General features: G+C 35.1%; 1 protein-coding gene and 1 pseudogene across 1 annotated transcript; both read left to right on the top strand.

The window, feature by feature from the left end:
- Nucleotides 1-801: 801 nt before the first annotated feature.
- Nucleotides 802-11454, top strand: LOC146138278 (uncharacterized). Its single transcript, XM_083394555.1, has 12 exons — nt 802-875; nt 3345-3486; nt 4032-4164; nt 4537-4666; nt 4823-4978; nt 6258-6414; nt 7865-8104; nt 9488-9660; nt 9743-9872; nt 9987-10090; nt 10278-10440; nt 11386-11454. The coding sequence occupies exons 1-12, from the start codon at nt 802-804 to the stop codon at nt 11452-11454; spliced, it is 1671 nt and encodes a 556-aa protein (XP_083250681.1).
- A 5412-nt stretch (nt 11455-16866) lies between these two features.
- On the top strand, nt 16867-17902 carry LOC146138277 (uncharacterized; annotated as a pseudogene).
- The last annotated feature ends 3000 nt before the right edge of the window (nt 17903-20902 follow it).

The following is a 20902-nucleotide window of genomic DNA, read 5'->3' as shown; positions in this document are numbered from 1 at the left end:
CAAAATTATCGGGTCGGGGCCGATACCAGATACCAAGTGGTAGCATTAGTATTCTTTCGGAATCAATGCTCATTCGATATCAAATTCATAGAGGAGTTTCAGGCATGATTTGTGATCGAACGCTGTGATTTCTACTTTGAAATGTAAATTTGTTGAAAAGTAGTAGGTTAACAACTGGATTGAACACTAAAGTAAATTTTGGCCTAATCTGATTAAAATTACATTTACACGTTTCAATTCGATCAAATTTTATTGTTTGAACGGAGTAAGACGGTATTCGCGTTTCCCCAGACATATCGGATACCGAAATCAGAGTAAAATGTCGCGTTGGACACATCATACTAGTCCAAGTACAATTCTATTATTTCACTTAAATTAATTTAGTTACACTGTAAATGCGACCACATTTTCATGTTAAAACTATAACTTGCGTCAGACCATCATGATCAGTTTTACATTGGCGATAATTTTAAATGCAGTTTGCCTTGCTTAATGTGCATTATATTTATGTTGTTTCTCCTTGCCGTCGACTAAAGCAGCCGAACAACAGTGCTATTAGCAAACCAAAACAATAAGCAGTTTTTAATTTTAATTTTTTTTTTGATAATATAAACTCAATCAATTGAAAAACGCTTTTCTTAAATATTTAAAATTTAGCGCATTGTTTGATTCATCGTTTTGATTAAGTTTTTACTCCCTATTATGTGACTGAAACAAAATCAAAACTCAACATTAAAGCAAACATTTCGTCAAGGCTTTGTCGCGACAGATGTTTATGTATGCACATTGGATTGCTCTAAAATGAAGATGTTAGCTCTTTCAGCTAAAGGACGCGTGTTGCTACGCGTGACCGATTCGACCGCACGTTCCTCAAGGTTAATCTGCCCCTTAACATCGCACCGTTGGCATTTAACTCGTAGATTGACTGGCGAGAACTTCTGCCGGTCCTTCTTCGAACAACGTGTGAGAGCACGCGCGGCCATTGTAAGATAAGGGTTTCACGCCGAGAGTGGCGGGCCTCGATGCTATTTTGGACTCGCCGACAATCGAGTTAAACGTCCATAACTAACCGGTGGCGAAGTTAATCCGAGTCGTTAGGCGCCAACGTTACGACAAAGCCCGTTCGCCGTTTGTTCAGTTTCGATACTTACAGTTGATAAAGCCTGATTTATTTTTAAAATAAAATATCAACATCTTTTCTTCCGAAAAAATTCAAGAGACAATTTGACATTTTGAATGCTACAAAATAGAATACTATGTACAAAAATGCAGTCAAATACACGGTCAAAAATACCTAAATACCAGTATTCACAACTTTCAAGTAATGTGAATATACGTTCCTAAAAAGTAAGGTTGCCAATATTTATTAATTTATACGTTTTTTCCTGTTGTATAATTACGTATCACGTTTTAACAGTTACAATAGAAACGTCAAGCGCACTTTGGCCTTCCAAATCTGCCTTTGACAAAACTTGACATATGGCCTTTTATCAGAATAAATTTGCGCTAGATAAGAAGCATTGTCGTGTTGCTTTTTTACTTTCAGTTCTTCGTGGGATTATTACAAAATTCCGAGTGTGAGATAATATGAAGTACTTTTTATGTGTGGGCGGAATATGGGCAAACACACTTAAGAGAGCAAACAATTAAAGATTGGAAAGCTTCTCTCGAGTATCCGATAACCCCTATCGGAAAAGCAATATATGGTTCCCCACTGTAGTGTTATTCCCACTTTGCAGCATAACGCAATTATAAAGGACAGCACTTCTATGGAACCTTGTTGTATAAAGGTAGATGACCGCAAGCAGTTTAATAACAAAATTGGGGTAAAACCTTTGAAGGTTAAAAAAAGTTTGTTTTGAATACTTAAACAATCACAAAGTAAATCGGGCAAGCATCAAAAAGTTGTAGTTAGGCAACTGAAAATGCATAATATTTGATACTTTGTTCAGGTGTACGTTTAACGTTTGCTACGATGTGTTATGAAAACAAGCTTTCGGTATTAATTGTGAGTATTTTATGGTTCACATTTACTCAAGGTTCTCACTTACATGGAGGGTATTCCAATTGGAAGGTGGTGGCCGAGACAGGAACATTAGCCACGGTAAAGTAAAGGAGTTTTTTTACGAATTTTTAGACGAAAATCAATTAGAAATGGAACCGCCGGGGAAATCCCAATAAATAGAATCTTTGGGGAAACACAACCAATATAAAACAATTTGTAAAAGTTAAAACAATTGTCGTTACAAAAAATATCTTAAGTTTTAAGCAACATATTTGTGAAATGGAATTTTTGGGCGCGTCATTTATTTCTAGTACCGTTGTGTTGTGAGTCGTTGGTATCCACGGGCTTTATTCTCTAAAGGCGCTGACAATAGGTAATGCAAAATGTTCCATTTTGATAGAGTAATTTTCTTTAGAAATATGTCAAGCAAATTTTAAGACAAGATTAATTAGTCGACGGTCGAAGATTTTTATTCTTTGAAACATTTTTCAGGTATAATTCTTTAAAACATTTTGCAGGTGAAGTTTACATCGATGCATTACTCCCGTTCGCATTCGAGCAACTACTTTAGTTGCTATGAAACCTACCCTGGATATAGTAGCATTGGGTCTTTCAGCGTTTATGAAGATATAATCGATTCCGATCTAAGCAGCTACGCAAATTGGAACTCATACCAATCCGTGCAAAATGTTACAGTCCCCATTGGATCTGTTTGCAAAATGAGGTTAATAAATTCTATGTTTTGTTAATCCTTGGATTGCCTTATTGGTCTTACTATCTTGGTCTGCTGCGAAAGTTAAACAAAAATAAATCAACGTTTTCTATATTAGTTAATTTCGTTAAACTGCGTTCTTGTAGAGCTTCCGTTTGTTGCTGGGTGAGTGGTCTATACAACTTTGCTTATGATTGGAGTTCGCCAGTGCTAATAGATCTTCGAAGAAGGAGCGACACTGGGAAATTCAATTCTGCTCCAATTGCAATGTACCAACCTTTAACAAGGTTAGATTAAAGGTTTCGCAGACTTACAACACATCGCTTATAATGTGTTTAAAATGGTTCTGTACTAAACACAAACCGACCAACCGATTTATGGGAGCTGTTTTGTATGATAAATACTATTTTTTGTTATTGTTGCGAACTCCATGAGTGCCTCTTTGACAATACCACGCGAATGGTATAATACATTATATCATCTGCACGAAGGTTATTTATTCAGGATAAATTTTTCATTGATAAAACTAGATTTTCTACAATTAGGGTGTTTCAAAACAACTTCATTATCGAAAAGAGATTTAATCTACTTGTGTTAGAAATCGTTACTGTAATAATTGTTATTTAGATTTGTGAGAGGTTGTTCTAGCCACGTCATTATTCCGTTGTATGATGAAGATGGAGATTACTTGTCCTGTCGATACGGAAAAGATGCATACGAAAAAGGCGACGTATATAACTATCCGTACTTCACCCTTAGCAGCAACGGGGTACTAAAACATATAAATAATAATGTTCTTTAATACAGTTAACCAATAAATGATTTTATCTTTGAATACTTAAAGTAATATATTTTCTGTGACTAACATTTTAAACATAGAAACGTATAAAGAAAACGGGAACGAAGGGTGTTTTTGCCAAATTTTGCCAATAAACACACATTTATAAATAAAATATTTTGGGCGCCACAACAGGAAACCACCCTTGATGGTACTACACACAAATATTAAAAGGCACGACATGCAGTGAACCGATTTAATTATAAAACTGCGGTAAAAATCATGAAATATTCAAACCCTATAGTCTTTTAAAGATCAGACTCTTACTCATTGACTGGTTGAATTTGTTCATGTTAAACTGCATATTTTAAGTAAAAGACTTAACATTCAGTCAGATATCGAAAATCTTAAGTATCGGACAATGATCGCAGCAGTTAACAAAAAGTTAGATATCGTAAAGATTGTTTAGAAAAAACATATGCAATGTGAATGTAAAACCCATTTACCGTATGCATTTCGATGTATTTTATCAACAGGGGGAATGTCGGATTGACTACAACGGTGGCGCTTACGACGAAAAAGTTCCAATTGCTCTTATTATCGAAGATCGAATTTCATCTGCCTCATCTCAAGTCTTAAGCTTCACTTCACTTCAGTTTATAATTGAAAGTAGTCACCGACTTGTTAATATTAGTACTTAGGCTACCCGAAAAAATAACTGAAGTGTTTAAATTATTTGTTTTTAATATTTGTGCGGAAAGTCGGCCTCAAAGCCTCTATTTTGTGAAAATAAATATACACGTATAGACCCTTTAATGTTCGGTTCATGACTTCAGCTTTATATTTTTTAACTCGAATAGATTTATATTATGGCAAAAACGTTTTGCGTTGTATCATTAGTGTTAGCCTCGAAGGTTTCAAACGTAACCACGTACGAATAGCGCCTAATAAAATGTGTAAATATTTCTTTTAAATAATTGGGAAGTGATGTAATAATATTGTTTATAGCAATGAGATTAACATACTATTTGTTGCGATTAGTTTCCAGTAGCAGTTATGGGTGCTCCGACATTCCCGTGTTCTCAGTAAACACACCATCTCACAACCAAGTGCATTCCTTATCTGTTGGAGTAGAATGGGAACTACTTATTACAGTAGACTCAAAACGAACGTAAGAATGCGATAACCATTTTTGCACGCCTTTTCCAAATAAACGTGTTGCTGAAAAAAGCACACATTTTTTTTGCAATTACTTTGAAACAATCAAGTAAACTATATAGAATTTGCTCAAACTAAGAATGTATTTGAATAACAACCTTATGTCTAGAATGGCACATCTTGGAGTGTCTGGCCCCAACAACGTAGCCTGGTCACAGTTTTCTTCTATTGGTTCCCAGCAATATCAGGCGGCGATTCGTTGGACGCCGCTTAAACAAGATAAGGGACACAACCCACTCTGCTACTCTGCTAGAGACTCACAAGGGTAAATACAAGCCTCCTATTTGATTGAGAGCAATTGGCGTTTTTTAACAATGGTTATTTTGCAGACTATACACGGAACAACGATGCCTTCAGCTAATTGTTGACAGTAAGTTAATTTTTGTGACAAAGTCAAGCACATACATATTATGAGCATTGATTAAGTCTTTTTGCATCAACTAGCTGATCTCGAACCACTGGAACATATTCTTTTCTTCATTAAAAACACGCTTAATAAGTAACTTAAATTCTAGAAACGTAATAACAACCGGGGAGCGTAAAAAACGAATGAAGTTCAGCATGTTTTTCGAACGTGAACATTATAGCAGTGCTTCTTAAACTTTTTTAGTTTTGGTCACCCTTAGCATCGTTCAGTAGTCGATTTCCTGCAGAAAATTATTAACTAGCGACTAGGATGCTTCTGAACTGTCGTTCACCCTTATTCACCCCTTTGGTTTGGTTTACCCCTTCAAAAAATGTATTCACCGTGGCGTGAACCATATTCACCTGATTAAGAGGCGCTGCATTATAGTATCTCTTATGTAGTTTTTGTAAAATAATTTGACGAAAATGTTTCGTTGTATTCTTTCAGATATTTGGGTCAAACTCTTGTTTATAGTGTAGGTCTTTGGCAGAATCGAAACCATGCAAGCAAGACATTTAGCACTTTTAGGCTATATTTTAGACAGGTCATACAATGTTTTTTTCAATAAGACACGGCAATACCGTTGGATTTAATTAAAAAAGGCTTTATGGTGCTGTTTGCTCACTTATCTAAGATATTTTGTTATCTCAAGACACACCTCAAATTGTTATCTCGAAATTTCCCCACAATACCTTGGTTTTGCTGATAAGGTGTTCACCCCTGCTTGATTGACAACGGAGGCTGCAGCGATATTTGCACGCCGTCAGGAACGGGTTATTACTGTTCGTGTTCACATGCTTGCTGGAGTTTGGATTCTGACGCAAGACAGTGTATACGTGAGTATTAAGGCTCCTCATTCCAACTGTAGACAGTGGTTTATAAACTTTAGTAAATGTTTTTCCGTTTTGCAATTTGGACTTTACCAATAACAAATTAAGTGGCGTTCTGTAACTTTCAAATTTTCTTACAACTGATAGCTGTCTATTTGTTGCTACGATGCGAACACAGTAGCAAAGGATCAACGAAGGACCACAAAATGGTTATCGAGTCAGTTGACCCTGAAGGTATTGGGAACTCAGGTGCAATGTGTCGCTTACTTATTTGTAGCTGATATGGAACAAACATGTTCGAAATCCAGGATGGGGATCAGTGTTGCAAGATGCGCTGTGGACGGTAATATCGGATTGGGCGATTTTGATGACGGTTCGTACGTTCCACCTGAGTGTAGACCCACTACCACCTCCACTAACCACGTGTTTGACTTTGCACTCGACGAATGCGGGACAACTGAAATCGTAAGACATTTGTATCGTTTACGCGAAATTTTTTTAAGACAAGTTTACAAAATGACCCAATTAACAACACGCAAAATTGTGAAGCAGTTATTTCGCTTATCATGGTGATTTGGTAGACTCATGAGTAGGGCCCGCCAAAAGTCAATAAAGTTAAAAAAGGACCTCGTCTGCCCACGAATCACAGAATAAAGTTGTTTTCAGCTTCTGGGGCTGTTACTAAGAAGTTTATAGGTTAAAATAAAGTTAAAATTTACAATAAAGTTAAAATTTATTAACAAAGTCAAAATTTGTCAAATTATGGCTTTTGACAAAGTTTTTGCGTTTCTTGAGAGTAGTTTTTGTAAAAATCGTCGTGGAAGCATTGCAAATCAGGAACTGCGACACAATTACCATATTAATCCATAAAAGCAGGCAAAATGTCACGATGCTTGGATCAGCAGTAGCTTTTATCGCAAATTGTCCATTTTTTTATTGGTACAAAACACTTCCTATTCATAAACGTGGTCTTTTCGAAGATCAACAGTTTGAATTTTAGGAATAGCCTGCTGACATTTTGTAATACAAAAATGCCCAAGCAAGCTAAATCTATCGCCAAAAAAAACGATGCACTTTTTAAAATCCATAAAACACCTTGACTTTGCGAAAAAATATCACGTTTGGGTCTGAAATCGACAAAATATTATGTTTGGGTAACTGGCATCAATACAAGGAAGAACTGTGGCCTCTACAAACAAGCAATTTTACAAGTCTATGTCATGTTTTACTTTTTAACACACATATTGTATCGACGAAATTCGTTTTTGGCAACCATAAGTTATACCGATTTTGCCGAAAATAACGTTAGACTTCTCAGCTGCTGTTTACAGAACACTTTTACTATTCATCTAAAACGTGAATTTTAAGTAAAACGAAAAAATACATAACCGTTTCACTCTATGTCGTACTTTTATGTGATAATGGAAATCACTTTGACTCTTGCCAGATAAATGTCGACCTCAATTGCTGGTCAGTAACAGCAGAATACTCTAACAAAGCTAGCAATTCAGGTCAGAAATCAAAAAAATCATAAAAACATATATGGCATCGTCAGTATTCAAATGAACGTTTCACTCCAACTGAAATTTTACTTCGTCAAAATATTTTATCGTAAAATGAGAGAGTCATAACAAACTTTTCGGCAAAACATCATTAGAAGAAAGGTAAATTTTGCAAACAATAATATAATGTGGCGCATTGGATATTTATGGCAATGACTCGATTGTAAAAAAAATCTTTGAGACCCTAGTCCCGCCCAATTTGTAAACCTTCATGTCGCACACCGATTGGAAAGTTTTTTTTATTGCGTTTCGTGACTTTCCAAGCACTGCCTTATCGTAAATCAGCTTCAACAATTTTGAGCACCTAATTGCTCTTTAATGTATTTGGAGTAATACGTCTTTGCAAACTACAGAGTGGGCCCAACGAAGTAAAGAACAAAAACACCGTAAAGATGTGGGTTGAAACCGAGGACCAGGCGGGTATAATTAGTCGCGGTCAGTGGTACTATGTTGACGTCATCTGTACATCGGAGAAGTCTTTTGAAGCTTCTGGATCGTTTGATCCCGAGGATGCACACACAACCATCGTTAAGGAGGACGGATTCGCCGAGATCGCAATCACGTTTGATTTCTACACCGATGAAACTTTCAAGGTGCGATTTCCAATTTGTTTTTCAATTAAAACACAACGGAATTTAAACGCAACTTATATCAAGTACTACGGTGTTATAGTTTCTTTAAAACCCCAGTCAATTAGTTTGAATAGCTGTAATGAAAAACATCGGTGTTGCTGGAAAACAATATTTCATGTTTGTTATCCCTTTGGTAGATAGTAACAATTGTTGCCTTTTATGTAGGCCAGTGTTGTAATGACTTAAGTCAATGACTCAACTTAAGTCACTGTTTTAAAATGACTTGACATGGCTTAACTCATTAGGACAAAATGACTTGACTTATGTCACAAATGACTTGGGTTGAAATGAAGTGTTGTATTTTTTTATTTTTTTTTATAAAAATGAGCTATTTATTCAAATTTTTGCACATAAAATAATTTTGTTGCTAAACGTGGCCATTTTCTTAATTTTTAGTTGAGTTATTGCTCATAATGAAAAGAGTTTAAAAATTCTAATAGTTTAACGTTTTCTTTTTTATGACAGCCACGTGACTTGAAGTTGACTTGCTCTAATTATGACTTGACTGTGGGACTTTACCGGGACTTTAGTCAGTTTAGAATGGCTTCTTTACAGCACCGATGTAGGCTATGTTTGTTTGCAACCATATTTGGTAACCCTCGATAATTGGTGTAACGGTCGTGGCTGCACCTAAGCGACCTATGTAGCCTGGCCTACATCAACCGTTGCATGGGTGTTTTTTGTTGGAACGCGTCCCCGCCAGCACTGCCTATAGTTGCCACACAGTCTTGAACGGTGACGGTTCTCTGTTAAACAGAACGAAAAATCAACACAAACACACCGAAATGCGATTATCACGTCATACACGGCTATGGCAGACGGGCATTTACAGCATAACATTAACAGAACTCAAGATATTCGTAACTTAGCACAAACAATATTAATCCTAATCAAATGGCTTTTTACTTTTATATTAACGACAAGGAAATATAGCCACAATGTGTACGTACCAACTTGTTAGGGATCCAGGATTAACTTGGATATAATCAGTCACGGCTAGATTTCAGTTGCAATTTAAAGTTTGTAATCAATTACCAAACAAACAATAAACGTAATATTATTAACTTCTTACAAATTCTAAGCTTAATACGACTAGTCAATACAACTAACTAGTACAGAAAAACCCAATTTACAGTTAGCAACTAAAAGTTAAGAACTTGCGCCATGTGCTTTTTGCTAGCAACATTTGAGAAACTAGAAGAGAAAAACGTAACATTGTGACGTCATCTACATAGAAATTAAACAACTTTTCTCGCTGTAACAATTGGCATTTGGTTGACAAAAATGTGCTGTTTTTTACCCAAACGCTTAAGCTCATAACGAATTGCATTTTGTGACACGAAGGCAACCTATCCACCGTACAGTTATCCCATTCAAGTGGACATCAACGACGACGTCTATTTTGCCATCCTTGCCCAATCGTCCGACACAGATCTGGAGTTGTTCACCGAGTCTTGTGAAGCAAAGCCGGATCCAGACCCAGCTGCAATAGGACAGTACAGTTTGATAGAGGACGGGTGGGTACTGATGTTTAATGTAATGTGCTGAATATATAAAAGCGTAATTTATATTTAAATAAATTCTACATTTCTTTTACAGGTGTTTAGCTGATGAAACAATGAAACGATTTCCTACCAATTTTGCGATGATCAATCAGTTTAGCGTGAAAGCTTTTCGATTTAAATACGGCCTTCCCGGAATCACAGAAAATACAAACGTAGTAATTCAAGTAAGACAATTTTGGTATACCTTTTTAAATGTTAATACATTTTGTGTATTATATCTCGTAAACGACTGTAAAGCTCGTATGTGAAAATGCATATCTAAACTTCGCTGTTTGTAGTGCAGGGTTGTTGTTTGCGTTGTTGGTTATGAGGATAGCACTTGTGCCAGAGGATGCGTGTCGTCCCGCTCGAACCATTTTAATCATGAAGATATAGTTTACAGGTAATAAAACACCATTTTTTTCTTTTATCGGTTATATTTTATAGATTTATATAAGAAACTATTCAGCGAGTAAACTATTTCCGCCATTCTTGAATTCCTTATACTTAAGTAAGAAGCATTTCTCCCGAGTGGTAAATAATACTATCGCACATCGAAAGAATTCCATAAATATTTTGTTGCGTGTTAGGTACCCGTCAAAAGTTCGCAAGGAAGAACCTCATGGTGAAGAGCAACATGAAGAAAGCGAGGAAACTACACGGGATCCTAGTGTCCGGCAAACCGAACCAATTCCACTCATCAACTCTGGTGGACTACACATCAAAGAGTCTGAATCGGTTGAAGGTGTGATTGTATTAAAACATAAATATAATAAAAAGTTGATGGGACTACTTTCTTGGTTTAATATGTTTGAATAATCATAGATCGTTGGTAAATTGTTAAAACTGCTTTTTGTTATTTAAACTTGCTATTGCTATGTTATTAGTTGCGTATAGTTCTTGAAAGTAAGACTAATTTACTTTTAGTCATTTAACCCCCAAAAGTCTGGAAAAGGTATATTTTAATCTATTAAAACCTGGAAAGTTATATTTTAATGATAAAAAACACTGTGCTAGCGTCAAACCAGCTGGTAGATATACGATACTTTTTGATACCCGAAATTTTGGAAAGAAATTGCCGAATCCATCCAAAAATATGTTTATTACATAGCCTAATTATAATGGTCAAAAAAATCAGCAAATTGTTTAAATTGAAACTCAATATCACACTACTATCGTACGATTGACGATGCTACACGGCTCTGATCCGATACTTTCGGACTGCCCTACCCTTTCCGAGACATTGCATGACAAAAGTGTTATAATATTTCAGTACAATGACTTAAATTTAAAGCATTTAGGTCACCGTTTTAAATTGTCTTAACTTGACTTCCGTTATTTAAGCAAAGTTACTTGTTATAGTAACTATGTCATTTAGGGAAATGGATAAATTATTAATAATAATATTACTAAAACTTTTAATAAAGATGCAAATATTTTTAATTTATAGCCTACAGGCCATTTTCAATTTAATATCAAAACATTTTAAGCATTCTCTAAATGTGCATACCTATTTCAATATTTTACATTTGATGACCTGATTATGACTTTGCTATGACTGATTATGTGGTCTAGGAACCGAGTTCCTGGGAACCAATTTTAAAATAACCTGTTTGCAGCACTGTATAGCCTACATGGCAGTACTACCAGTAGACCTATCAATTTATTACTTCAAACTTTATTGCCATAATTTTGTAGAAACAGAAACTTCAACACAAGGACCAGATACTTCAACGCAAACTGACCATGCGACAATTCATCTCTTGAATGGCTATCTTTTGTGGTGTAGTGTTTTATTGGTTGGGTTTGTAGTTTAAAACGAACCATAATAATTTTATTATGTGATTATAATTCGCACTATCTGATCGGTTAAAAAGTCTATGCATGCCTTTGTATACTAAAAATTATTTTTAATTTGTCTTGTTTCAGTGTATTTTGGAAGAATAAAATAGCATGTATTGCGTTCAATCATATTTAAGATGCCATGTATTGATATTTAGGCAAAAAGTCGTGTAATGAAAATGCCAGAATAAGTCAAAGACGACATTAGTTAAAAACAATTAAGCATTTGTGAAAACAACATGTTTCCGAAAAGTTAGTTTCGCACACATGGCGAAATCGTTATTTGTCAACGAATCAGACTTCGTAATTTTACGGTCTGATATTAAAATTGAATGAATGTAATTGCATTTATTCATGCATCGCACGTAGGCTATATATAGCGTCGTGACAAATTGCTAAAGACGAATTATATTGCTTTGCAAATTTTACATTACTGAAACTGCGCGGCCCAAATGCGGCTAATTATATTGCGAGACATATCGCCTTATATCAGTGGTTATCAACTTTTTTCACCCCGTGGACCCCGTTAACCAATATTCAAATTCATCTTCCCCTATATATGCTGTCGTATAACAAAAACCACTCATAGCACATTGTGACGTAATTATAAGGAACTGTACACTTCAGTCATAACTACTCATCATAAGTTTGTCCGCTTGTGAAAATGACTAATATGCCTACTATTTAGAATTTAAACTGTCGGAGCTAAGAACTTGCTTCAATATGTATATGCACACGAAATTCGTTAATTGGTATTATTACATGAAGTTATGTCTATGGTATATTTGGTGTTGTCAACATTATAGGGCTACCATATTTTCAGCACCCAAAAAAAGGACATTTTTTGCCTGTAAGTAAAACAAAAGTATAATTAATAATTGTTACGTTTGATTAAAACGTGTCATATCCGCACCTTTTTGAAACGCGCACCCCCATGGTAATATTTGTATGCGTTGCGCCTTCTCTACGAAAAGCAATTCGGCATTTTCAATTAGATATCACTCAGACAATTTAAAAAAAAAGTTTGGTGTCGGTCGCGCGAAGCGCTAAAAAATTTGGAGTTAATTGGTTAAATTGGCGCTAAACTTTAAATTCAGGAGGCTTTTCGCATTGGGCACGCAACAAATTACTCGTGCACGAGCTGATTTTGACAAACGTGTTGTTACGAAATAAGAAAAGAAGAACATAGCCTACGATACAGTAACACTTATAGTAGGCTAGGCCTACAAAACTCACACCTTTGCTTTATTAATGGGTCTTTATAAATGTGAGGTTCTGTTGCCATTTTTCGGGCGCAATGTTTGCAATAACAATCAAGAAGGTAAGGCCATTCAGTTTTCTTGTGAAACGAGGACAAATCCTCCTAAAAGAGGACATATGGTATAGGCCTACATTATACTACCTCTGGAAAGCACATGGAAAACAGTACTTGTCGGTTACATTTTTTGCTCGAATTCTAAACCTTCAAAATTTACTTTAAAGGGAAATTTTTAAGGTGGAGAATTTCAAAAAAGCTTAAAGCCTTTTTGCAAATGCTCAGCTTAGTATTGTAGCCGTATTTGTTAGTAGTCAAGTTGTTTAAGGAAACCGCCTAATTTATATCAACTTTAAAACTTGTCGGTCGCGAGAAGCGCGAAAAGAATAGGATTTAATTGGTTGAATAAACTTTAAAATCAGGAGGCTTTTTGCAAAACATTTCGTCCCCTGTTGCTAGCCTGTTATCCAATTATATAAAATATGGATAAAAAATAGATCGAACGGGGGATGACTTAAATCGTTTATCTAAGTTAAAAAAATTATAATTGAATAGGACCGTTATACCTTCGATGATGTGAAAACATGCAATGGTACTCAAAGAGACTTTGTGCTCAACAAAGTAAACAAAATTATATAACAGAAGATTCGCAAATTTTTTTTGGCAGTTTTAATTTTAAAGTTGGCAAAAACAGAGTTTGTACAGTGCTGTAGGAGTGGTGTACAACCAAAACGAAAACGATATCATTAGAATCATGGCAGAAAATTTAAATATTAACTTAGAGCTCGCCTCCCCCCCTACGAATTGTTTGGAGTCCACCTAGAAACTTTTTTTAAACCAGCAATTCAGCATCTTTCATGGCTTAAGTATTTTTTGGAAATAAATGCAACGCCTCGCCTAAAAGTCTTGCTAAAAGTATTAGCAACTAACTCGAAATGCGAAAAAAGAGGACATTTGGACATTTTTGAGCGTCCTCGGAGGACAATTCAGTTTTTTTAGGAAACGGGTACAAATCCTCCTAAAAGAGGACATATGGTAGGCCTAACTTATACACTCAGTGCAAACCAACTTAACTATTATTAACAACTACATATTTGTGTGTATCTTTCAAAGTATAACTCCATTTACAAAAAAGATAAATTTAGATAACATATTAGGTTTGACATCTTGCTCAGGAGTATGACATAGGCAGCATTAAACGGTCACCATCAGGTTTATAGACTAATAGCGAATGCTAAATCGTTATAGACACCAAAGCTGATTAGGCATCATTGTGTTACTGGCTTATACAATTATGCTGGCCCATGACTGCCATCCTGTTTTTTTTTCAATTTAACAAAAAAAAAATAAATAAAAAAAAAATAAAATAAAAAAAATAAAAAATTTGAAAAAATAAAAAAAATAAAAAATTATTGAAGAAAAAAAAAAACTCGACGTGGCCCAGGACTGCCATTCCCATCAAAAACGCATTACGGTTGGTCCATAACTGCCATCATAGAATACTTAAGTATATGCAATTTTCTATTGTGTGCTGTTAAGTTCCAAGCCAGAGCATGGAGGTTTGTCACATGGTGTATCGGCCTTCTGGTGGGATTCAGGGTTGCCAGATTGGCTTTTTGACGGCAAATTATTCAAATTTGGCTCTTTTTAAACATGGTTGGCGTCAGAACATTCGTTTTAAGGTCTGTTTAGGCCCTACCAAATATATTTTACGCACTTGGGAAATTAAAAGCAATACAAATAAAATAGCTTGGCGCTGTTCTAGAATCCTACCACAATTATTAAATCAACGCACAATATTTGGGTTAATGGGCTGGTTAGCGTTCGGGTTTGGGTAGGGCAATATTTTCAAATTATTTTCAAAACAATTTGTTACTTTAATAGAAGAACAATTAAGTATACCGTGCATAAAAATCATGTGAAAGACATTTTTTTAATTTAACCAAAACAGGTCTTACTTGTGACGTTTTAGCCGGAGAGTAGGGTCCTTCATGTACTGCCATAACCCAGCTGTCATCAACAAAGCTCATATAAGCCTACATAAGATTCATTCCAGGTCATACATCATTTGAAGTAGATACTCCCAGTACATCAATAAATAGTGTTGTTGAAGTAGAAAAACAGGTCACAAACAGTATAACATTAGCAGAAATGATTAAACGTTTTAGATATTTTCTTATTTCACAGTAATATGTCGTGGGCTGCAATACCCAAGCCATTGGAAGTTATAATTGACCGTCAGCTTTTGGGCGAAGGAGCTTTTAGAAAAGCATACAGAGCAACAAGCAATCAGATATTTTTTGGAAATACAAAATGGGTAGTGAAGAGGTACCATCAAAAAGTGAAAGATGATATACTGTTGACCCTTGATCAAAGCTTGGAGGACCATACAAAAAAGATAGTTCAAATGAGTTTCTTGGCAAAAAATATAGCTCTAAAATTAAAACAACTTATCAGTTTAAAAAACATTGAAAGTGAGTTTGGACAATGTTTAGAGTTTACAGACGTTTATTATGGCAAAGACACGCATTCCCAAGAATGTGTTGCACTTGAGCCATATATTGAGGGCCAATTTTAAAAGTATATTAATAATGATGGAAATTTCATAAGTAGTGAAGAAACGATCATGAAAAAAAGCTGAAAACCTATCTCACTTTTCATATGTGACCTCCGATTTACTCAACTAATGATTTTGGACATTCAGGGTAGTGGTTATATCTTATATGACCCAGAAATTTCTTCAAAAACCGTTGTAGATGAATTTGGGAAAGATTTTATGTTTTGTGCTGGAAATCTTTCAGTAACTGCCTAAATCAAATCACAAATGTTCAACGTTTTGTAAACTTATTGGTATTGATAATAAATGGTCTAATTAACCATAAAACAGAATCAAATGGGACACTTTACTGCCTGTAGCAAAGGGTATTTGTAAATATTTAGGGTTTGGCGATTCGGGGTGTTTAGTTAGGGGTAAGAAGGCTGCTGGCTCTGAAGACGAGAGCCGACGGCTGCCTAGTCTCTTACAAGTTCTTAATCCGACTCCAAAGGAGCAGGCCGCTAGAATACCTGTCCTTAACTTCTTGTACTCTAGACAAAGACACTTCACTCAGTAGATGTTGCCCGTCGAGTATATTCACAAATCTCAGCAGTACATACAATAAACGGAGCGGTGATTCAAGCCGCTATTAGTAAGACGTATAAAACAGAATGAATGCGAAACGTTGAAAACGCACAATTCGGCGTTAGGTCACGCGTCAGTGAACAACGGTCACGTGTATAGTGACGTCAAAGTAGGCTAAATGCTACATAGGGTTTATATGATATTGTATTTTTTTCTTGTTTAGCTAAAATGTTAATTTTTGAATAATTTTTATAGCCAAATCCTGAATTTTCCAGTGCTGTTAACTGTTTGTTTGTAGTTTTTTTTTAATTTGTGTGGTAGAAACTAATAATGAATGACTGGAAGATTAATGAAAGCCGAAAGGCTAGTCTTAATAAATATGTAAAGTGAAAATTTTAGCAGAAGTGAGGGCGCTGGTCTAGAATCCTACCACAGTTATGAAATCAACGCACAAAATTGAGTTAGGTTGCGGGTTAGCGTTTGGGTGTGTCAAGTATTATTATATTATTTATTTAAAAATAAAACTTGACCCACCTTAACCCAAACGCTAACCCGCAACCTAACCCAAATAATGCGCTTTGTGGTAGGATTCTAGACCAGCGCCGAAGTGAGTTGTTAGATTTTATGGTGAGAGATTTTTCATGCTATCCTTGGAGTCTCAGGACTTTAGATCGAAGACTAAGACACTTTAATATTTTTTATGCAAGGTCAACAGCAACCATTGAAGAAGTAAGAGCAGCAGTTATTGAGGAATTGAGTGGACCAGGACAGTTGTTGGGTTACCGGGCGATGCATAAGAAGATTCGGCAGATATATAATTTTAACATTCCGAGAGGATTAATTTATGAACTTATGCATGAACTAGATTCTCAAGGTCTTAAACAAAGAACACCATGTTTTAAGAAAAAAAGAAATAAAATACCATTTACGTCATGTGGACCCAACTGGGTTCATTCTTTGTATGGGCTATCAGAACAGCACATTTCTTATTGCTATTTATGGCTGCCTTGATTCATGTAGCAGAAAGCTCTTGTGGGCTAATGTGTGGACAGATAACAGCAACCCAAAATTGATAGCAAAGTTCTACCTTGAGCATCTATACAAATCAAGGATCATCAGTCGTTACCTTAAGCTTGATAGAGGAACAGAAACCGGACATATGGCTGCAATCCATGCTTTTATACGTCAGGAGCATAGTGATTTAGAGATTCTACAGAAACAATTATTTATGGTCCCTCAACATCCAACCAAGTAATTTACCATAATTTGTTAGTCTATATATATATATATATATATATCATATATATATATATATATATATATATATATATATATGATACATCATCTTTATTTTGTAACAGTGTTGCAAAGATTTGTATTTGGACTAAAGATTTCTTTTCTGAAATAACTGGTGTGTAAAAACTTTATAAAGTTATTTATTATTTTATTTTACAGATTAAACGCTGGTGGAAAGAGTTGCACGAGAGACTTGAAAAATATTTTAAAGTGCAGTTAAGGAGTTTAAAAGATGAACATTTGCTACCAATGTGAATCATGGGTATTTACACGATTTAAGTAATTTTTACTATTTTAAGTTATGTAACTCGGTTGTTGTTTTAGAATGATGCTTGCATACATCATGATACCTGTTATGCAGAAAGAGCTTGATACATTTGTTGATGTTGTTGGAACACGCACAGAATCAGACCTCAAAAAGGAACAGCTTACCAACTGGAATTCCAAACCATATTTACAGCTTTCCAAGCAAATATGGTCTTGAAGAGTGTGGTAATTTATGTTTTACCCAATATAAAAACACAGAAAAGACATATAGTTCAAAGATATTAGGCAGTATATATACTCTTTTATTTCTAAGATATATAATATGTAATATAAACTCATGTAGGGTTTAATTTACTTGCTCATCATTACTTTTACACCAGGATTGCCAGTCACCATCAATCAGATTGAGAAAGCAATTCAATCAAGTGGAATGACTGATAAACCTCTTGAGTACTTACCAGAGAATTTTAAAGTCAAATGTCAACAAATTATTGCTGAGTCACTTGCAATTCATGTTTCTCACTGTGCTGATGCTTTTCGCTATTTAAAAACAAATTTCTAGCTTTGCAGCATTTGTCATCAGTCCTTAGTTATCTTTTAATAAACCAGGCAACTGTCATTTGTTTATTTTTATTGAGATTTTGCTATTGATACAATTTAAAGGGTAATATACACATGCAGCAAGAAAATACACTTAAAACAACGCAATTAGATATTTTAATTGTTAAGTGGAAGTATACATACTAAAAAAACGTTAATTCTGTTGCATAGTTCGTGGTCCTTCACAGTTAATGTTTTTAATTCAAAAAATAGCAATATGGCTTCGATTAACAACTGTTTTGCAATTTGTCATTCCCAACTGCTTCTGGTGATTATCGAAACTAAACAAACTGTCTGTAGCATTTCGAAGTGCATACTGCAGGTCGCTTTTAAAAAGATTTATTGTACATTCACATAAATCAGTATAGCTCGCTTTTAATAAAATGGCTTACAGCGCAGTAATAACACATGTTGCCAGTAGAGAGTGCATCGTTGACTGGTTGTTTTTTATCCAGCAGTAGCGTGACACTATATAGCACAAGAGCGACTGCGATGGTGATTACTAATTAATTAAGTCGAAATGCCGGCTGGATTTGCCTTTAACGGCCAGTAAAGGAAAAGAGTATCGAGGTGAAATATTTAACACTTTACCAGGCGAACACGCTATAATTACAAGCACAAACAAATCTGCAAAACAACTTTCGCTTGCAATGGTAGAACATAATGGGCAACTATAAAACGAATTCAGTCTTTGAATCGAATGCTAAAAGTTTTTTGTGACCTTGGAAATTTCGATAAGCACCAACAGGTTTACTGACGAAACCTGGTGAATATCAACCCCTGCAATAAACAAGTCCTAACGAATCAGAACCTATCTAACGGGTTAAGCCTGTGTTCATGTTTTAATAGAACCTAACGAGTTTGCCGCAATCTTACAAGTGAAACATGCACTTAATGTTTTTTAAGTGTACAGAGCAAAATATTTTTACTTTCAGCCAAAATACACACTTCAAAGAACCATTACAATATCCATTACCAGGATTAATATTTAAAACGCAAAGGCTTGTAATAAGTTATGTCAAAAGTCGAATATTAGACAAGATCAATTATAAATGTGCGGTAACTTCAACATTGTGTACAGCTTTTTGCACCATAATTTCGATAGCCCATAATACGTTAAAAGGAAAAAGTTGTGGAGGCTGTCTCGCGGTAATAAATGACAAAGGGGCACTTTGATTGCAGCCAAACAGAATACGTCAAAGCGTTGTATATTACTTTAAAACGCCAGAAGCCAGTATGCCAAACAAATACAGAAAAAAACCTAAGCGCCTCCCTGGCCATCGGATGTTATATGCAACTATGAAAACTGTTTTATATGTTTCCACAAGCCTTTAGATTTCTCGCAGTATAAACAGTTCATCGGAATGTATAACGTCAACTTGAATTTATGCGCAATCTAAATTTTTATCTGAATAAACAAATGCGTACGGCAATACGGTAAGAAACAGTCTTAATGAATTCTAGACTAAAATCTCACGTTTTAAGAAGGAAGTATAATTATCGAAACTACGCAAAATATATTGACTATAATGGTAAAAGCAATCATCTAAATCAGTGGTTCTCAACCTTTTTTTCTTTCGTGGCCCATTTACGTTGCAAAAAAATTCTGTGGCCCAATAGTTTTTTAAAAGAAAAAACTGTAAAATAGGTTTACAACAACACAGCAGAACATATTTAAAAACAGATTCTTTATTCAACCGGGCATATTCAACCTGAGATACTTGCGGTTGAACAATAAATTTACATTCCTTTTTAATTCCTTTTCAAGCCATTTTTCCTGTAAAATTAAATATGGCGACACAAATAAAACTAAATCTAGCTTTTTTAAATTGGTCTGTGGCCAACCTCAAATGTGCTTAAGGCCCACCAGTGAGCCATGGCCCACTGGTTGAGAACCGCTGATCTAAATTATACAATAAAAACGATAAAATGACAACAGTACGAAATCTGTCGTGCACTTTGAAACTTAATATATTCGGCTTTCATCTTTAAATTTATGTTTATTATGTTAATTGGGTTTATAGGTTTAACATTATGGAGCGGGTCCGTTTTTTGCTATAAAATAGTGTGACTTTAAGTTATTTATAGCATTCTACGCCTATAGCGACAGTAGTATCTAGCAATATAGCCTATCTCTATTTTGTAGTGTTCGCCAATATGCTATTTATGTAAATCAAATCGCAAGTAAACCATAAAAATGATACTACGAATCCCTTGTTTGTTTTTCAGGGGTGAACAATTCCAAAATCGGGTGGTTTTGTGGCAATTTAGTACAAAATATTGTTTTATAAGAAAACTGTACTTAATACGAATTTAGATAAAAAAAATTATCAAGAAGGTGGTAAATTTTGGTGGTTGGGCCCCAGGGTTGGGGTGCATTTTTTGAAGAGGGTTTGCAAAAATGTAAATACTGTTTATTTTAAAAATATTTACTCCCGGGTGAAGGGGGAGGGGGCAGGGGTTTAAAACAACAAGCGTTTTTTGTGGAAAAAAATGTGCATCTACGTCAGCAGTAAAGGCAGAAAATTTTCGGCCCATATCTGTTTGTGCTTTCAGAAACAAATCAAGGAAAAGTTTTGGGATGTGTATATGTCCATCAAAAGTTTCTTTGCATCTGTAAAGTCATGAAAGGCAAGAAATATTTTGGCCCATATCTGTTTTTGTTTGCAGAAACAAGTCGAGAAAGTACAACTTAATATAAACCGTAAAACGAATAAACCAGAGCGAAATTTATAATATTACAAAAAACTAACCTGGTAAATAATCTTTTTATATTGACCCAATTATTGAACCACCTATAAAAATAAGGCCCTGAAAAATACCCCCTGACAAAA

This window comes from Ascidiella aspersa, chromosome 7, assembly GCF_963924565.1.
Source record: "Ascidiella aspersa chromosome 7, kaAscAspe10.2, whole genome shotgun sequence".
Lineage (NCBI taxonomy): Eukaryota > Metazoa > Chordata > Ascidiacea > Phlebobranchia > Ascidiidae > Ascidiella > Ascidiella aspersa.
This window is presented reverse-complemented; position numbering and strand designations above follow the sequence as displayed.

What these genes read in the sequence shown, in the direction of transcription:
- LOC146138278 (XM_083394555.1), top strand. Translation starts at nt 802, where the DNA reads ATGAAGATGTTAGCTCTTTCAGCTAAAGGACGCGTGTTGCTACGCGTG. An exon ending in ACAGTAGACTCAAAACGAAC is followed by an intron (nt 4,667 to 4,822) that starts GTAAGAATGCGA and finishes CCTTATGTCTAG; the next exon opens with AATGGCACATCTTGGAGTGT. An exon ending in AATCGGTTGAAGGTGTGATT is followed by an intron (nt 10,441 to 11,385) that starts GTATTAAAACAT and finishes ATAATTTTGTAG; the next exon opens with AAACAGAAACTTCAACACAA.